Source organism: Equus asinus, chromosome 10 (genome assembly GCF_041296235.1).
Source record: "Equus asinus isolate D_3611 breed Donkey chromosome 10, EquAss-T2T_v2, whole genome shotgun sequence".
Classification (NCBI taxonomy): Eukaryota; Metazoa; Chordata; class Mammalia; order Perissodactyla; family Equidae; genus Equus; species Equus asinus.
In genome coordinates, this window is record NC_091799.1 from 22,973,410 (window position 1) to 22,992,855 (window position 19,446).

Here is a 19,446-nt window from a genome sequence, read left to right on the forward strand (position 1 = left end):
TTTTGAAGAGGATTAGCCATGAGCTAACAGCTGCTGCCAATCCTCTTCTTTTTGCTAAGGAAGACTGACCCTGAGCTAACAGCTGTGCCCATCTTCCTCTACTTTTTTATATATGGGACACCTGCCACAGCATAGCTTGACAAGTGGTGCATAGGTCCGCACCCAGGATCCCAACCAGCGAAACTCAGGCTGCTGAAGCAGAATGTGTGAACTTAACCACTGCACCACCAGGCTGGCCTCTAGATTTTAAAAAATTGGAAATTCAACTTATGTAGGCAAAATTTTGTGTGATACTCTATTGAGTTTCCTCCTTCCCTTGACACTGGGAAGCCAAAGGAAGAAAGGCAGAATGCTCTTGGAGATGGCGGAACTGGAAAAGCTTCCTTTCTCACTCCTGACAGTTGGCATCCTCACTTCCCCTCTCCCTTTATGAAGCCTTATGCATGATGGAATACAGTATCATGTACTCTAAAAAGTGCTAAGAAAATGTCAGAATCATTGAAGTCAATCTGGGTCATGAGAACTTGTATATGTCAGCAGAGAGGCATATGGGAAAGACCAGCCTCCCTGTACTTATGTGAGCACAGACTCAACTGGACACTCAGAATGCTTCCTCAGGTTTAATAGTTAACTTGTTCATTTGAACGTGTAATTCTTATAGACTGAATGATTGGGAACTAATGAACTTAACACTATTAACACATATTTCTAAAGCAGGTTTCACATCTCTCTTCCTCAAGCTGTAGTTGAAGGGGTTCAACGTGCAGGCGACTACCGTACACATCATAGAAGCAGTTATGTCTTTATTATTGGAGATGGATGATGAGGAGAAAAAGTAAACACTTGCAGTTGTTATATAATATAAAGACACCACAAAGAGATGGAGTCACAAGTTTAAAAGGTTTTGAAGAGTCTTTTGGTAAGGGACCCTTAGGATGGTGGTCACTATACAGATGCAAGAGCCTGAGGCACAGCTCAAAGGCAGAATGAAAAGCATTCCTCCCTTGGTGAAAATGACCAGCTCATTGAGGGAGATGTCTGAGCAGTTCTTCTGGAGTGCAGTGAAGTCATGGAAGAAGTGGGGGATGGTATTGTCAGCAAAGGACAGTTGGACCAAGAGGAGGGTGTGCAACAGGGCATGCACACAACAGAAGAACCAGGACGTAACTACTAATGAGACACACAGCTCCTGCCTCATGATGGTTGTGTAGTGCAGTGAGTGACAGATGACCACATACCTGTCATATGCTAGTACACCAAGAGTAATATGATAACACAACCAAACACTATGAAAACAATACATCTGGGAAGTGCTCCCTGTGAAGGGGATAGACTTGCAATCACTGTGCATGTCCATCAATATTTTTGGGACAGTGACAGATGAGAAAAAGACATCAGTGAAGGCCAAGTGACTGAGGAAGAAGTGCATGGGGATGTGGAGGTGAGAGCCCAGCCTGATGAGCAGGATGATGAGCAGGTTGATGAGCAGTTTCCCCCAACACTATGCTCAGGTACACGCCCAGGAACAGGGCAAAGAACATGCCTTCCTGCTATGGCAGGATGGGGAACCCCAGGAGGAGGAACTCAAACATGCTTCTCTGCTTCTCCAGCCTCATAATACTCTTTCCTCTCCTGGCAATGAAGAACAATTGAGAATATTAAGGACTCTGAAATAATCAGTTTGTAGATGTCATATGAAAAATAGGTATGTTTTATTTTGGGAAGTGGGAAACCTATCCTCATATGTTTCTCATGTGTTCCTTGTATGTTGGCACATAAAGGAATTCTGAAAAATTGTCAGTGAGGGAATGTTAGTAAGAGGAAGCTTTTCTTGGTTCACTGATAAAATAGAATTCTTTCATCTGTGGCACTGAGGACTAGACCATGGAATATGATATCTCAGTGATGTTATTGTCCCACAAATGCTCTGTAGTGAGTATTCCAAATCATCAGCCAGGGCACAGTAACCTTTAGAAGCTTTAAATTCAACACCCATTGTTAAATTTCAGATGGGAGGCAGACTTTTGAAATAAAAGGATGCAAAGAATGGTATTGTATTCATTAAAGGACACACATCACTATACATACATTTTATTTCAATTCAGTGAGGGGTCCTTAAGAAATGCTGGATTATGTTAATCCATTCTCCCTCTTGCAGGCAAAAACAGATTTTTTTTAAAAACTTGTGCTTTTTTTTTTTTTCAGGAAGATTAACCCCGAGCTACCTGCTGCCAATGCTCCTCTTTTTGCTGAGGAAGACTGGCCCTGAGCTAACATCCATGCCCATCTTCCTCTACTTTATATATGGGACGCTTACCACAGCATGGCTTGCCAAGCGGTGCAATGTCCGCACCCAGGATCTGAACAAGCGAACCCCGGGCTGCCAAAGCAGAACATGCATACTTTGCTGCGCCACTGGGCCGGCCCTGGTACTTCTTTCTAAAACCTAAATGACTTCACCTGTTTAAAAACTCTCAAAGGATTTCCACTGTCCTTAAGATGAAGTACATCAACCTTATTATCACTTAAAGATGCTGAGGTGGCATCCCACATAACACAACCAGAAGGACCTGCAACCAGAATATACAACTAAATACTGGGGGGCTTTGGGGAGAAGAAGAAAAAAGAAGATTGGCAAAAGATATTAGCTCAGGTGCCAATCTTAAAAAAAAAAATAGTGAAGCATTCTCAACTCTCTCCTCTCTTGGGAGACAATGTGAGACTGTGGGGGAAAATCCACAGGTTTTAGAATAAGACAGGCTTGGCTCATAATCATAGTTTGATTATGGCATTGTTGTCCCATAGCAGACTTCTTAACCTTGCAAATCTCAGAAAGATGAGAATTATTAAACAAATATTTGTACCCCATAATTTTATTGTAAAGACAAAATGAGATGACGTGCACAGCTCCACATAACATTTCTTGCATAATGCTCAATAAATGTTGGTTCCTCTCCTACCACAATTAAAGACAAAATGCGATTCTACCCAGAGAGGGAGTAGAGGAATTTACAATCTTTTATATACAGGAGAAAATTATTCATATCCTTTCCTTTGCTGAACTCAGTTTTGGTATCTTGGACAAAGATGTGGAATTGAGATTAGAAATTATTGGCAAAAATCAGGATGGCAAACCAGGAGCAGCAACATAGGAAACGTGAACACAGTGGGGAAATCATCATTTTACTGCTAGAATTTTCATTCAGGCAAGTGAGAAACAGATGGGCGTTGTTTACCTGGAAGGGAAACTGAAGATGAAATTCAGGAGAGGGGCTTCTTCTCACGAATCAGCTTAGATTCTGTTATCCAGCAACTGAATGTAGTGTCCATTCCCCATCCTGTATTTAGGGATAAGCTGGATGAATTACCAGGTAGTGATGTGCCAATTCATCATTAGGCTCCTACCATAACTCCAAGCCAAGGGCAGGAAGGTAATTGCAGTGGCTTCTGTGAATAATGAAGTCCTACTTCCATGAATCTGAGCTCAAAGCATGTATTCTAGAAAATGTAAGAAATGACATTGTTTACCCTGATCCTAACCTCCTACATCTGAAGCACATGACGCTTCAATGAAAGTATCCTTCTCAACTTTACTTCTCCTCATATCGCTTCAGAGGTCAGAAATGATCTGAACAATCCTATACACTCAGAAATTAGGGACTAAATAAGTGACCCTTTGGAGGGACATTTGTGCTGAGAAAGCACATGCACTCATTCAGCAACTGGACATTCAACACCTACCATGGAAAGGCCCTGTACTAGAATGTTGTCCTGAATAAACAGGGACAGGAGGAAAACATTCTGATAGTTGGTACTCTGGAGCATTTCTATAGCCAGGGCAGGAGACATTTTGCAAGTGTAATAGGCCTTCCCAAAACTCCTGGCTTAACCGCCTAAACAGTTTTGGAATGCTTAAATTCTGAGTTGTCCAGATCTGGTTTTCTATGTCAAGATCCAAAACATGTAGAAATTCTTCCTGAAAGACTCTACCTCGCTGTATCTCTGTCTTCGTCTCTTGGGTCACTTTTCTCTCTTTTTGCCTCTTTCTTCTTGTCTACTCCTTTACTTTACTTTACTTTACTTTATCTTTTTCTCTCTCATTTTCTCCTTCTTCCCTCTCAGTTCTTACTCTCTCTGTCTCTGTGTCTGCATTCTTCCATTACCTCATGTTTCTATTCCTCCTCTCTCTCTCTCTCATTCAGTCTTTTTTATTCTCTCTTCTCCTCCATGTCAAAATCATCTTTCTGATTCTCTCTCTTCTATACCCATATAGAAATGCTTATGTTGCAGGCATTCAGATGTTTCTGTAGGAAGAGAAAAGTCTCTGTTTCAGAGAAACAGAAGCCAAACTATTCCTTGATAATTTTTTCTGTTTCCCTTAGATTAGCAGCAACTCTCTTCCTACTTCCAGATTGACTGTGGGAAGGAAGAAGTCCATATGATACAGAACCTGCTATTACAAGGGAGGCATCATGGTGCAATGGAACTAGGCTTTAGGTTTGAAGCTAAGGTGTTTGGCTTTGAATCCTCCTTTGGCTATTTTCTTTTGAGCTACTCTCAAATGCAATAAACTTGGAAAAATACTATCTACTTCAAGAATTATTAGAAGGATTAAATGAGATCTCGGATTTAGCAAAATCTTTATTATTTGTAACCATTATTATCTTTATTAATGTTTAGATTTAGGGAATTTTTTAAATAAGTAAATGGATATGCAAATAATAAAAATCATCATTTGTATCCCCAAAGGTGTTGACTATATTTAGTATCTGACAAAAACATATTCCCCTGGGAACGGTTAAGGGGACTGAAGTAATTACTCACATATTGCCCCCTTACCAGAAATCTGTGGCCTTCATAGCCTGGGTTCCTCAGCCTGGTTGGTAAAAATGGATACCTTTGTTGTTGCCTAGATCTGGTTAAAAAGATCAAGCATACCTCCTCCTCACTTTGGGGTTGAGCTTGTGACATTTTCCCCTGTCCCAGATCTAACGTCAAATTATTTCATATCCTAGAGCTGAAAGTACTTGAATTTATCACTCCTGAGCTTGGTAACAGCAGTGCTTATAGACTTCACTCGGCAGTAAATGTGTATGTGTGTGTGCGTGTGTGTGAATGTTCTGCTGCAAAATCTTGCAAACATTTATCGTTGTGCCAAGCACTTTTATAATTTTATTGTAGCATCTCAAATAACATAGATGGACAAAATGATTATAATTCCTTGGGGTTTGTAAATTCCTCTCTAGGAAAATGGTATCTCTTCCTCAGTTTTGCTGCATATCTGGCATGCATCCAAGCTGTGAGCAAAACCTTCCAGGTTTAATAGTAATGGTAAATAATAATATAATCTGCATTGTTTTTGCAAATACTTTTAAAGATGCCTATATATAAATTTCTATTATGTCCCTTCAAAAATTATATCATATGCTTTTCATGCACTCATTTTATTGGCTACATGATGTTACTTCCAATGAATGTGTAACATAGTTGCCTTAAACATTCCCTTATTGACAGAAACTAGGTAGTCCATCAAAATCATTGACCAGAGTCTGACCTGCCTTTTTCCTGGGTCCCTGAGCAATTCACTTTATGAGTAGCTATATTTGAAAACCAGGTAGCTGGTATCCTAGTCGCTCTATTCACTTCTGATCATCTGATTAAGAACTGAGCCAATACATCCATCCAAAGGATTTGGGGAAATTAGATCCCAGCTTTTCCTCTCTAATGAAGAGCACATATTCAGACATCTCTTTTTTGTCAAATTATGCTCTGCTGGAGGCAATATAGCATGGTAGTTAGGAACATGGGTTTGAAATCAAATAAATCTGAATTTGAATGATATGCCCATCATTTTCATGCTGAATGATTCTAGGCAAATTACTTATACTCTCTAAGCCCTAGTTTCTGTCTGGTTAAATGAGAACAATGCCTTTTTTGTCGTCCTGTTAGGCTGATATGATATAAAGTGCATGTCACAGCAGCTAGCCAATATTAATAACACAATAAACATATGACTAATGAATTGCTATTATTAGAATTTTATTGTTATCATTAATATTTACATTACCATCCAGACACGTATCTTGAAACCACAGATTTTCATTCATCCTCAAACATCCTGGTTTACTTCCTGAAATTCTTGAGAGCTCTCTGGCAGAAAGCACTGTCCTGCTTGAGGTTATAGTTAATTCAGGCATGTAACATAGTGGGAAGAATACACTTCCTCAGCCCCTGCACTTTTCCTAATGTCACATCCTTTCCTTGTTGTCTATAAAACAAAATGGTTGCCACTTTCAAGGTGACTTTCTCAAGGAAGAATGCTTAAGTCAAGAATATAAATAATAAAATAATGCATTAATATCTTTAATCACATTAAAATTAAGGCATAGATAGTAAAAAAAAAAAAAGTAATAAGCTTACAATAATGGAAAGCATTTGCAATATATACAACTGACAAAGGATTTGTCTCCAGGTTATATGAAGTCTGTCTTACAGTATAATAAATAAAAAGAATAAAACCAATAAAAAAGCAGGGAAAAGAAACAACAATTTATTTCACAAAACAAAATTTGCATCAATAAGGATAGTGATGGCTGCTCTAATAGTCCAGTGTGGGTCTTCTAGTAGGTTGATGACATTTCACTGTGTGAAAATTCAGGGACCCGGTTCACTTGTCTTTCAGGGCAGCAGGTAATTTGCTTCCAGACAATAGAGGAGAAGACACATATTCTTCTTTAAAATTCTGGCCAGGAAATGAGACACATTCTCTTCCACTGGGCAGAACATGCGATGTACCTGCACCTAGATTAGTAGAAAATGTGGCAGCTGCCTCCCAGTGACATCTTCACATGTGGGAAGGAGGTCATGAAATTTTGGTGGACAGCCAGCCATCTCTGCCACAAATGTCCATTAAGCATAGGCTAAGATGCTCTACTTCGTCAGTAATAAGGGAAATAGAAAGTAAAACCACCATGAGATACAATTTTCTGTTCGCCATAATTGTAAAAATTAAGAAATCTCTTAATACCAAGTGTCGTTGAAGAAGCAAAGTAACTCTCATACTCGTAGGCACTCTCATACTGAGGTGATGGAGATTTGAATTAGTAAAACTTTAGAAAATTAATAGACTTTAGTGGCTGGCCCAGTGATATAGTGGCTAAGTTTGTAAGCTCCATTTCATGGTCAGGGGTTTGTGAGTTCAGATCCCCAGTGTGGACCTACATACCATTCAACAAGCCATGCTGTGACGATGTCCCACATAAAAAATAGAAGAAGATTGGTACAGACGTCAGCTCAGCAACAAGATTCCTCAAGCAAAAAGAGGAAGATTGGCAACAGATGCTGGCTCAGGGCCAAACTTCCTCACCAAAAATAAAATAATAATAGTAATAATAGACTTTATTTCTCAGAGTAGTTTTGGGTTTACAGAAAAATTGAGCAGAAAGTGTCCATATTCTTCTCCTCCATCCGTACCCTGTTCCCCTATTATTAACATCTTGCATCAGTGTGGTACACTTGTTAGGATTAAACTAACATTGATATATTATTAACTAACGCCCATAGTTGGCATTAGAATTCACTCTTTTATGTTGTACATGTTTTTTTGTTTGTGTAAAATACATAATGACAGGTATCCACTGTTACAGCATCATACAGAATAGTTTCATTGCCCTTTGTTAAAAATCCCCTTTGTTCTACCTATTTATTCTTCTCCCCCTCAAACCTGAACTTCTGGTAGCCACTGATCTTTTTACTGTCTCTACAGTTTGCCTTCTCCAGCATGTCATATTGTTGACATCATACAGTGTGTAGTCTTTTCACTGTGGCTTCTTGATACAACTATTTTAGAGAAGAGCTTAGCAGTGATAGTTAAGTTGAACATACACATGTCTAAAATCCAGTAATTCTTCTTCTGGGTACAGAATTTAAAGAAACTCTTGCATATATGCACTAGATGACGTACAAGAATGTTTGCAGCAGCGTTGTTTGTGATAGTAAAATGCTGAAAACAAACAAAATAGCCATGGAAGCTACAACAGACAAGTTTGTAGCAGACTCACAGTGAAACATTATACAATGTGGATGAATTTCACAAGGACAGTATTGGACAGCAAAAGCAAAGCCTAGAAGAATAAATGTAGCATTATTCCATTTATATGCAGCTCTAGAGCATGAAAAATTGAAGGATCAACACAGAAGTGTTAAAATTTTAAAGAAAAGTAAAGGAATATTGAAAATGTTACAGATACTGGGTATTTCAAGAGGAGAGGAAGATACAGTTGAGGAGGAGACACAAGGGGCTGAACAATATTGTTAGTTTTCTACTGGTTGAGCCTGGAGATTGTTAAGTGAGTATTCCTTTTAATATTATTCTTTAAAGTGTGATTAGATGTTACATATATACAAACCCATAAACATATATTTATACCCACACATGCAGCAAACTATATACATGTGTGTTTAAACTGTATATATGGTATATATCTTCCTTTTTTGCTATTTCAATATTTTTAAACTTTAAATAAAATTTGTAGCAAAATGGGTAAAAATATTACTCAATTTTGAAAAATATTCAAATGATGCCAAGGACTCAGTATTAAACCACACACGTAGAGTAGTTTGAGTCCTACCTCCAGTAAATATTGCTAGTTTAGTGGCACTGGGCAACTTACTAAGTTTCTCTTAATATGAATTCCTTCCTTTATAGCAATTGCTAGGATTAAATTAAATAATGATTTGTCACAGGTATCAGCTTACAGCAATGAAGTTAGCTACATTTGCCTTGAGCAGAGGCAATTTCTCAGGACTGAAGACAAACTTTACCATTTCAGATGGAAACATAGGACACTATATTTATGTCCTTAGGGAAGGGAGGTATTGTTTTTAAAAATTGAGATACGTTTGGATTAAACTATACTAAATCCTTCCTGAGTTCAATTCAGGTTGTCTAGATTTCTAGATATTCTGCCTATACATTATTAGTGCCATGCTCTGAAAGGCTCAACCTCCCTCATCAGATTAGACTGATCACCCATACTCACATCACCACTTGGAGAGCCACTTTAAAATCTCTGCTCTCTCTACCATGCTTCACACCCAGTTGGCCATCCAAGGACACAGAGGGCTGCAGTCAAGGTTGAGTTCACCACCAGTCCTGTCTGCACAGTTTTCCTGGCCTAGTACAGAAAACCATCTCATTTCAATTCATGGCCAGGTCCACTCAATATAGAGGGGAAAAGAAGTGACATACCATGTTACCATAACTCTATAAAGAAACCTGAAACATAATTTGGACAATCGATAAGAAGTTAGAAACAAAAATAAAACTCAATATCTAATTAATGTCATTCATAAAAATAAATATCAAGTGTATTACAAAATTAAACACAAAAATAAAATCGTAAAACTGCCAGAGGAATATTTTTGTTATCTTGACAAAGGATAAGCTTGGCTGTACAAAATTTGTAAACTATAACAAAAAATAAAATAAAAAGACTGAAAGCTGTAACTGCATAAAAATTTTAAATGCTTGTAGGACAAGGGATACTATGTGAAAAAGAAAAATTATTTAGGAAAGGATAGTTTCGTAGGTATGTTTTTAATAAACTCTTCTGATGACTCCTTAAAATGAACAAAAACTAAACAGAAAAGAAAATGAAGTACAAAATAAAACAGGGAATGAAGAAAGAATGCTGCACCAAGATTCACCAAATTGCAGCTTTTCAGAGAGGAAAGGATGCTCACGTTGCATGTGCAGGATGGAGCAGGTCTTATATCCAATTAATAGGAAAAATGATGCTCATAATGGTGAAATTTTCCTCTACTGAGTATATTTCCCAGAGCTCCTTTCATATCTCGATTCCTCAGACTGTAGATAAAGGGATTTAGCATGGGAGTCACCAGAGTGTACAATAAAGACACAATGACATCTTTGTCATTGGAGTTATTGGATGAGGGGAAAAAGTACAGTCCAATAATGGCTCCATAGTATAAAGACACCACAGAGAGGTGAGAGCCACATGTGGACAAGGCTTTGCAGATCCCCTTAGTAGAGGGGACTCTAAGAATGGTGCCACCAATGTGGCCATAAGAGACCAGGATACATATGAATGGCAGGGTAAGGACCACAGTTCCTACGATGAGGATAACCAATTTATTGACTGTTGTATCTGAACTGGACAGCTTAAGTAAGGTGGAGAGGTCACAAAAGAAGTGGGGGAGAGTGTTGTCTCCACAGAAAGAGAGACGGACCAGGAGGAGGGTGTGCAAAAGTGTACCGGTGCAGGATAGGACACAAGACACAGTCACTAGCAGAAAACAAATGTTTTGACTCATGATGGTTGTATAGTGGAGAGGGTGACAGATGGCCACATACCTGTCATAGGCCATTGATGTGAGAAGGAAGCTGTCAAAACCCCCAAAAAACAAGAAGAAGCACACCTGGGAAATGCACCCAGCATATGAGATGGACTGACTCTGTGTCTGCATATTTATGAGCATCTTTGGAGTTGTGACCGATGAGAAAGAGATATCAGTGAAGGCCAAGTGGCTGAGGAAGAAGTACATGGGAATGTGGAGGCAAGAGTCCAGCCTGATGAGCAGAATGATAAGCAGGTTCCCCAGCACCGTGATCAGATACATGACCAAAAAAAGAGTATAGTATATGCCTTGGTTCTCTGTCCAGATGGGGAGCCCCAGGAGGATGAATTCAGACACACTGCTCTGATTATCCCTCCTCATGTTCTTCTCTTTTGCCAGAGATAAGAAAAAAAAATGAGAGATGGAAATGTGAAAGACTGGGAAATCATTGTGACTATCACAAAATGGAAACATGGTTCTGAATTAGTCGGTACAGAAATTTTAACCTGAATAGCTCAGTCTTTTTGTCCCACTAATGGGCTAAAATCCCATTAAAAACCTGATCTGACATCAGATTATTACACATCCACCTAGGAACCAAAAGAATCTCTTTTGAAGAAACCATGAAACATCAGAACGATCATGAGATCAGATCAGATTCAAACTTGAGGAGTCCAGAAATTCATGACAGAAATGTGAGATTAGGAAATTGTGGTTCAAGGCTAAGTCAGTAACCAGTTATTAGAAATTCTAGCAGAGACTCTCCAGTTGGTCTGTTGGCCTTTCTTAACCTTCCTCACGCCCCTCACAAATTTTTAGCTAATGTTTTATTTCCATAGGTTGGATCAAGGAAGATAACCCAGTGAGCTGCTCTGGATCTTCCAGAAGTCAGAAATTGGAGACTTGGAGGAAACATATGTAACTGATCAAAGCAAAAGGATTAAGGACAAGAATCTATGTCAACAACATAAAAGATCTAGTGACATACCTTGTAACGTAGCCTTCAGTCCTTCATTTAAGAAAATTCTTTCCCACTCCTTAATGTTTTCAGTCTACCATCACTGTTTCTAAAAGAATTTTCATGGAACGTGGAGAAAAAAGTCTGCTTGTCTTCCAAATTCTCATCTTATTCCTTGAGTTCTGTGTGCCCATATATATATGGGCACACATTTGTTTACAACTCCTGAGCAATGAGCATGGGTTCTAACTTTACAAATCATGGAGAGGATTTTGGGGGGGACAACACTCCACCTCCACCTCCAAATTAGAGACAAACTGGAAATAATTGCCTCATTACCTTTGGTTCCCTTGAGGGAAGAGCTGTTGGTTGATAGCAAGCAACAGGAGAGTTCATGCTTGAAGGAATGATAATAATAACCACAAAGCAGCTACTAGGAACTTGGTGATTGACAAAGCTTTTTGTTTTCTCTGTTGACCTTGGGGAAAATTTGAGTCAGAGTCACAAGAAACCAAACTGGAGCCTGAATGTGTTAACAGAAGCCTCTTGTTTCTGAACCCCATGCTATTTCAAGAACACCAGGAACACTCTAATACTTTCACTTTCTGAATAAAAGATTGAGGGACTCTATATCTCATCACCACAAATGGACCTGGGAAATGGACTACAGTTTCTATAGATCTTGGTCTTTTGCCCGAAGACTATGGAATTGCCATTGTCTTGGTGCAAGTTTTTCACAATACCATAGATTAACTTTTCAAGAAATGCTTTCCATTAAACCCCTTACAAAAACTGATTCCAAATTTTTTGCATACATCTCCAGCTCCATTTCTTTGAAGCCAAATAGAAGATGAATATCATGTGTGTTATTGGAGATGAAGATGTGTGAATATTCATGTGCTATTAATTTGTTCTGTTTAGTGTCAAATCAATTAATACTTGGAACTGCTGTTTGAATGACCAGTATTGTGAGATATTTAGATTTCAGAAATGGATTCCAGATCCTATGGATCATGGTTGATAATCTGTTGCCCTAATTATAATGCTACAATTGACCTGCCTGTGTTCCTAAAAGTCGAGTCAACAAGATTTCCTTCTCAAACCAGAAGAACATCACTGGCACCTCCCTCTTTTCCTACAAGTGTGGAGATAAAAATAAAATCCATGACTCTTCAAGATTTCTTATTTGATTCAACAATATGAGAAAAAGTGCTCTTTGAATTTAAGAAACTACATTACTACTTCCCCGGGTACCAGATACCATTTCCCAGAAGAACTTCATGTTTATCTTCTGCTATTCTAGTCACAATCATCTTTCCAAAGACTATTCAAAACCTGCCCCCTGCAATAGCTTACAATTTAGTAACAAAAATACACTTACATATGCATACACACCAAAACTGAAAAGTAGGCAAAATGAGATTAATAGTTATGTCAGAGAAAAGAAACTCAAATGGGCTAATAATCATATAAAAAGATGGTCAAACTCAATAGTAATTAAGGAAAGACATGTAAAACTCCAGTGAGGTTCCATTTTATATTAATAAGTTAGAAAACTTATGTTAGAGGTTGCTCTTTTTTTACAATAATGTGTGTTAGTCCGAAGTCTTATTCGTTTATAATAGAGAAACGATATGGCATTATATTTTGCACTTGAAAATGTTCGTTGACTTGGACTGTGTAATGCCAGTCTCAGGTATATATCCTAAAGAAGTTTTGCACATGTAAAACTGGAGACACAAATAGGAAAATCCATAGCAACATTGTTCATAATAGCAGAAAAAAAATTTAAAAGTCCAACAACTAAGTTATGGTATCTTTACATAAGGAATATTGTAGAGCAATTATATGCCATAGCAGTGGATTATAGAAATGAAATATTCAGAGAAAGAATGCAAGACTCCAACAACATGACAAAATGCTTAAAGACTTTATATCTATGTGTATCATTATGGACTGATGATTGCAACTCTCCAGAAGTCATATACTGAAACTCTAACTCCCAGTGTAACTGTATTTGGAGATGGGAACTCTAAGAACACAATTAAGGTTAAATGAGATCATACTGATGGGCCCTGATTCAATAGAATTAGTGTGCTTATAAGAAGAAACACCAGAGAGCTAGCTCTCTCTTTCTGTGCACACACACCGAGAAAAGGCAGTGTGAGGACATAGTGAGAAGATGGCCATCTGCAAGCCAGGAAGAGAGCTCTCACCAAAAACCAAATCTGCCAGAACCTTGATCTTGGACTTCTAGCCTCCATAACTGTGAGAAAATAAATTTCTGCGGTCTAAGCCACCCAGTTTATGGTATTTTGTTATGGCAGCAGAAGCCAACTTAAGACACCAGCAGAGCTGGTGGTACTGAATCTGACTCTAGGTCTGGAGCTAGCTCTGGTGCTAATGCTGGAACTGGCACTGTAACTGGCTCTAGCTCTGTAGCTGGTAATAGATCGAGACCTGGAGCTGGCCCTAGAAATGGAAGAGGAGAAATGCTCACCAACATGAATGGCTTTCCATTGCATTTCCAACGATATTTTGAAACCATGTAACCATAACTTCTTTACTTTTAAGATTTCACCCACTATATTTAACATCCATTGGTGATTCTTATATGAAAAAATTATTGCAAACGTCATAGCCAAATGATGACTTTCTAATTCTGTCATATTTTCTACATTTATCTGTTGTATTGTCCTGTAAGAAGGAACTCTCCCTCAGCCCCTACTTGTTTGTTTTTTCATTGATTTATTTATATCATTAAGGACTCTTAGATTCTTATTTATTTGAGTCATGATCCTTTCCTGGTGTTAGTCATTTTGAAGATCAAGTTATTCCAGGCTTGGCCAGTGGGAGCCCTTTCAAGCTGGCTGCATGTCCCCATGATTCATGGAACACTTTTCACTTTCAGGCTCAGCAAAATTTTCTTGGATGATCTTCTCATATCCTGGCCTCAGCCTGGAATAAGTCATTTTTCTAAGTAACATTGGTCCCTTTATGAGGAGAATGGTAATGAACAAATTGGGTGTTATGTGTGTTCATTGCTTTCAAAGGTTCTAAATGATCTCAGAGAATGCAGCTAGGAAATTATATAAAAGAAAAATGGAAAGTAGAAACTAGAAACTAATAAACTAAAGAAATTGTTACCCATAAGAAGTTGGTCAGGAGTGGAACAGAAAGAATGGGGGATGGGAACAGTATAGATATATAATATATAAATTTCAATATATTTATAGATGTATTAAAAACCATGGATTAATTTAATAGCTCCAATTCTAATTTGACACCATAGATTTTTTTTGTAGTCTCTGCTTTTCCATGTACATAGTGCCTTTCCCCTGATAATAAATTTTTAATATATTAAAGTACATGGGGAATCCATTCTGGTTTGACCTTGATTTAACCTGAATTTTAATTGAACCAAAGAAGCCTGACTTACAGCCTGTCAAACATACACTGTACATCTGCTTTATTCATTACCCTTAATTAAAAAATGTACTCTAAGGATAAGAATTAATGCCTCTCTTCTTACAAATCCAGTGCTCTTTAAAGACAAGAATTAGTGTCTTCTTTACTATGACACCAGGATCATGTTGACCCACTGTGTACATGATAATATGTAAGGAATGTACCCCTGTTATGCTTGACGTATTTATGTCTGTCTTGAAATGGTATATAATTGTGCTGAAAATTGTTCTTCTCCAGAGTGCTTTCCTCTATTGCAAAAGCTGCAACTCCCAGGCTATACCCCTCGATTTGGCTCTCATAAAACTCACTTCTTTTCTTTACTATATAATGATTATTATTTGCAATGATATTTCTTGGCAAGCCAGACAGGAGTTCAGAGAAACCCACCTGGAGCCTACTTTGAACTGGTACTTTGTAGAAGCAAAGGCCCATTGTACTCCTCCGGTTTTACTGCACTCTTCAGCTGTTTTGGTGAGTTCTTCCAAAATCTGGACCTCCTTATTTAAGTTGACAGTCCTGACTTTTATTTGAGGTATTTTCCATCTTAGTACTAAATATCTTAAGTGTACTTTTCATAGGTAAGGGGAACCTAGGGGAAATATGGAGTGAACTGGGTTGACCGAACTTTTAATTTGGCTTAAAGAATTTGAAAAGATTTATGCCTATAAAGTCTGAACAAATTGACAGCAAAATGAGAGACTTAACTTGTTCAACTCCGATCGTTCCTGCCACAAGGAATTCTCAGGTGACTGAGAATCTGGTGGAAGTGTCTGAGGTCAATCCTCATGATATGCAGTGGTCCCATAGACAACTTCATCATGATCATTCACATTAAATAACTGACAGCTCATCCATGGGCATACACATAAAGATTAGTCATCCAGTGCTCCGATCCCCCACAGTAGTTTTAGACTAATGGCAGGAGAAACTGAGACATCTAAGAGAGTGTTCACAGTCTTTCAGGAAGTGAAACAAGCAATACACTTTTGACCCACTAAACTGCCCGTATGAGTTGTCAGGCTTTATATTAAAGTGAAACTAAAAGACAATAGAAAACCATGCTTCTAAAGCCAAAAAGCTCTTGGATGGGACTCTGGGTGGCTTTCAGTAAAGTGCATATGGAGTCATTACTTGCAAAATGCTTAACAAAATGGGAAAAACTAATAAAATATAACTAAAGTCTTAGATGGCCAAAATGGGGAACCCCTACTCTGAATCCTCTTTAGTAAACACGCTTCCTTCAGGTACTCCAGATGGATATATGTATAAGAAATATGGAGAGGATAGTTGTATATGGCTGGATCTTTGGATCAAGATAACCTAGGATAATTTAAAATCACAGTGGCCACTTCAAGACTCCTTTCAGGTTCAAAAATTCATCTTTTTGAACACTAGTTTTGAGAACTTTGGACCAAACAGATTAAAGGTAATCTTTAATCTCTAAAGAGTCAAGAGTACAACCTTCTGGCACACCTACTCAAAAGCTAATTATCCCAGAAGCTGCAAATATTTTAAAAGAACACAAAATTCTTTCAAAGCTTGTTCCTTGTCCTGAGAACTTGCTTGATAACTGTCAGGTTGAGGGCCCCAAAACATGGTTGGACAAAAATGTGGATGGTACCCCACTTGTGGTCTGATATAGTTAGACAGAAATGTTAGTTGAACTCCATTTGTGGCTAGGCTTCTACCAAACTACCACCAACCTCAAGGGAATTACATTAGAAGGAATGTTCCAGTTATATAACATCATTTAAGAACTGCACTTAAAAGTAAAGTCTTCAAAAATCCAAAATAGCCTTATTGAAAGTTTTGTAGCAAAAACTAATAAAAAATTAAGATATCAGAGGTACCTAAAAGAAAAGACTACACAAAACTCTGTTAAGTTAATGGCTTTATATACATCCTTATATCTACTTGTGAAGGAGGGCCCCACATGAGTTCCTCCCACAGTTAACAAGACTCTGAGAGAATTTCTGGGAAATTGCTACATTATTCCCTTAAACAATCAAGGGGAAACTAAATTAACATTAATAGACTTGTTTAATACTGCCAGAAATATTTACTGTTTGTCTTGCTTGAAACTTGACAAGATATTTGAAAGGCCTTTGCCACTTATGATCAGGTATTTGGCCAAATTGGTGGTTGATATTCAGAGCCTGATAGGAAAATTTTTATGTCTTCTTCCCTAAGTTATAACAAACTATCTACCCAGGAAGAATGAAGAAAATTAAGAATGATGTAGTTGGACAACTAGATCAACCTATGATGTCATTTAAGTTACAATCCAATTTCTGAGGCATTGAGATCAACTGTCGTTATCTTACAAATATTTGAAAAACTGGAAATGCAGTGTTAGAAGTGGTTCAGACGCCACTCATTCCCTTTCAGCAATCCCAAAAACCTCCCCTATTTATCTCAACAAGCTTTTAACTTCTCCAGGAACTGTTATCATCAATTCCTCAGCAGATAACCTCAGTTTATTCCATCTGCCAGAATCACAGTTTGGATCCAACTATTCTTTTTATAGATTAGTGAGTTTTGTATTGAATCTGATTCATAGCAAAATTTTAACAAAAACTATTTAAGATCTCTGCTTATGTCTATGTATCTATATATGTCTATATATGTGTGTTGTATATATGTGAATTTTTCTACCTCCAGATGGTATAATTTCTCAAAGAATTTGATTATGGTATATGTACTTAAAAATGACTTTAAAAACTTTTGATTACTTGAAACCTTACAGTTTTGCTAAATTAAATGATGGAAATTTATTAAATGTCTAGGGCATTTCCATATAATATAAAATATTAGACATTAATTACTAAACATAGATTTATCTACCTTTGGGTTCTTTTACAAAGAAACTAGAAAAATACTTGGTTTATTAATAAATATGTTTTGTGACATGCTTAAAAGTTTTCTATGAAAAAGCATGTTTCTAGACAATATGTATAAGTCTGCCAATCACCAGGATCTTAGTGTAAAAAGTAACAGAAACATCTCTGTCTGCAAAGAAAGTAAGATGTATGTTTTTGGTAAAGAAGGTATAAGGAATGGAGATATTCTCAATAAAACAATAGGATGAAGGAAAGGCATGGAAGAAATTCTGAATTTACATTCTTTACAGAAGAAACTCATAGAAGTTTTGTGGAAGAGAAACCTTTATGAAAGTGTTTACTGCATGGTCAAATTGGCTACAATGAAAATGAATTTCAATAAAGAAATCAGTTGCAATATCAAAAATAAGCTGGTACAAAAATTAGACTTCGGTTTCTTTAACTTAAAAGGATAATTTTATTGGTGGTTACCATAGGGGAAGAGGGGAGAGGGAAAGACAAAAGGGGTGATTAGGCTCACATGTGTGGTGATAGACTATAATTAGTTTTCGGATGGTGAACATAACATAATTTACACAGTATTCGAAATATATTACAATGTACATCTGAAAGCTATAAATGTCATAATCCAGTATTACAGCAATAAAAAAAATAAAATAAGTTGTAAAACAAAACACAATAAAAAATAAAAACTCTTAAAAAATAAATAAGAGGATAATTTTCTTGGACTTTTAGTCTGCACTTGATAAATAGATCATGAAAGATTTTCTTCTTTACCTTTGAGTAGTCTATCCAAAATTATTTTATGCTTTATCAAAATAAATTTCCTGCACTGTTTTTATCAAGTCTTTACTCATAAGAACTAAGGTATTTCTTCTTACTATTTAAATTTCTGTATTTGCCAAAAATCTTTACTTTTCACCATGGATAAATGGATAAATGAGTATTATTTTACTGTGACCTATGGTCCCGTTTGACCAAGTGTTCTAAAATCTTTTGATATTTTTGACAAACTCCCCAAAATTCAAATTCAAAATAAAGTCTTTCTTGTGACCTAAAAGTGATTTTGAGAATTTCCAGGGGCCCATGAGACTTCTCACAGAATGTATTCTTTCTTCCTATAAAGAGGGAGATACTAAACTAATTAGGCTTCTTTAGCATGTTAAAAAGTGTGAGAAACATTGTCAAACAGATGATGTTAAACCTTCTCAGGTTATATTGTGCGAGCAAATGTCATTAATGTAAGTACTTTAATAGTTATATAACATTCCTAAAATTCTGATCTGTCCTCTTTATCAGTCATAATTCTGGTTATTATCTTAAAATTTTATGTCACAGAGATAACCAAATTTCCTTCTCAATTCCATTATATTGTTATGTCTCTTGCCATCTATAGACAGTTATTGTTTTAATCTGATAGCTTTGCAAACGTTTCATCTTCAGAAAGATTCATGTCAAGGCCTCTGACACTCTAGAAATCATGTTTCTGGTAGATTTTTGGATCATAAAACTGAACTAGGTAAGACATTACAGAACTCTAATGGAGAAACTGATGGTTATATAAAACTGCTAATGAAAGATCAAGATCAAATACTAATTACAGAGAACTACATAAACCAAGCAGAATGCTCTAATGTTTTATTTTTCTAGATTTAAAGAAATTTTTCTCTTAAACTATCAACAATTTGGTAAGATATACCTTTGTGAACAAATATGAAACCTTTACTTTTTCTCCCTACCAGGTCCATCAAGAATTCAGAAATTCTCACTGAATATTCTTATTTTCAAGTATATAAATTATCAGGCCAAGTTTGTAATATA

At 37.0% G+C, this 19,446-nt stretch overlaps 1 protein-coding gene and 1 pseudogene across 1 annotated transcript; both read right to left on the reverse strand.

Annotated features, from left to right (window-relative positions):
- Positions 1-655: 655 nt before the first annotated feature.
- Positions 656-3,849, reverse strand: LOC139046496 (olfactory receptor 1J4-like; annotated as a pseudogene).
- Positions 3,850-9,780: 5,931 nt separating this feature from the next.
- Positions 9,781-10,740, reverse strand: LOC106841986 (olfactory receptor 1J21-like). Its single transcript, XM_014858293.3, has one exon. The coding sequence runs from the start codon at positions 10,738-10,740 to the stop codon at positions 9,781-9,783; it is 960 nt and encodes a 319-aa protein (XP_014713779.3).
- Between the last annotated feature and the right edge of the window lie 8,706 nt (positions 10,741-19,446).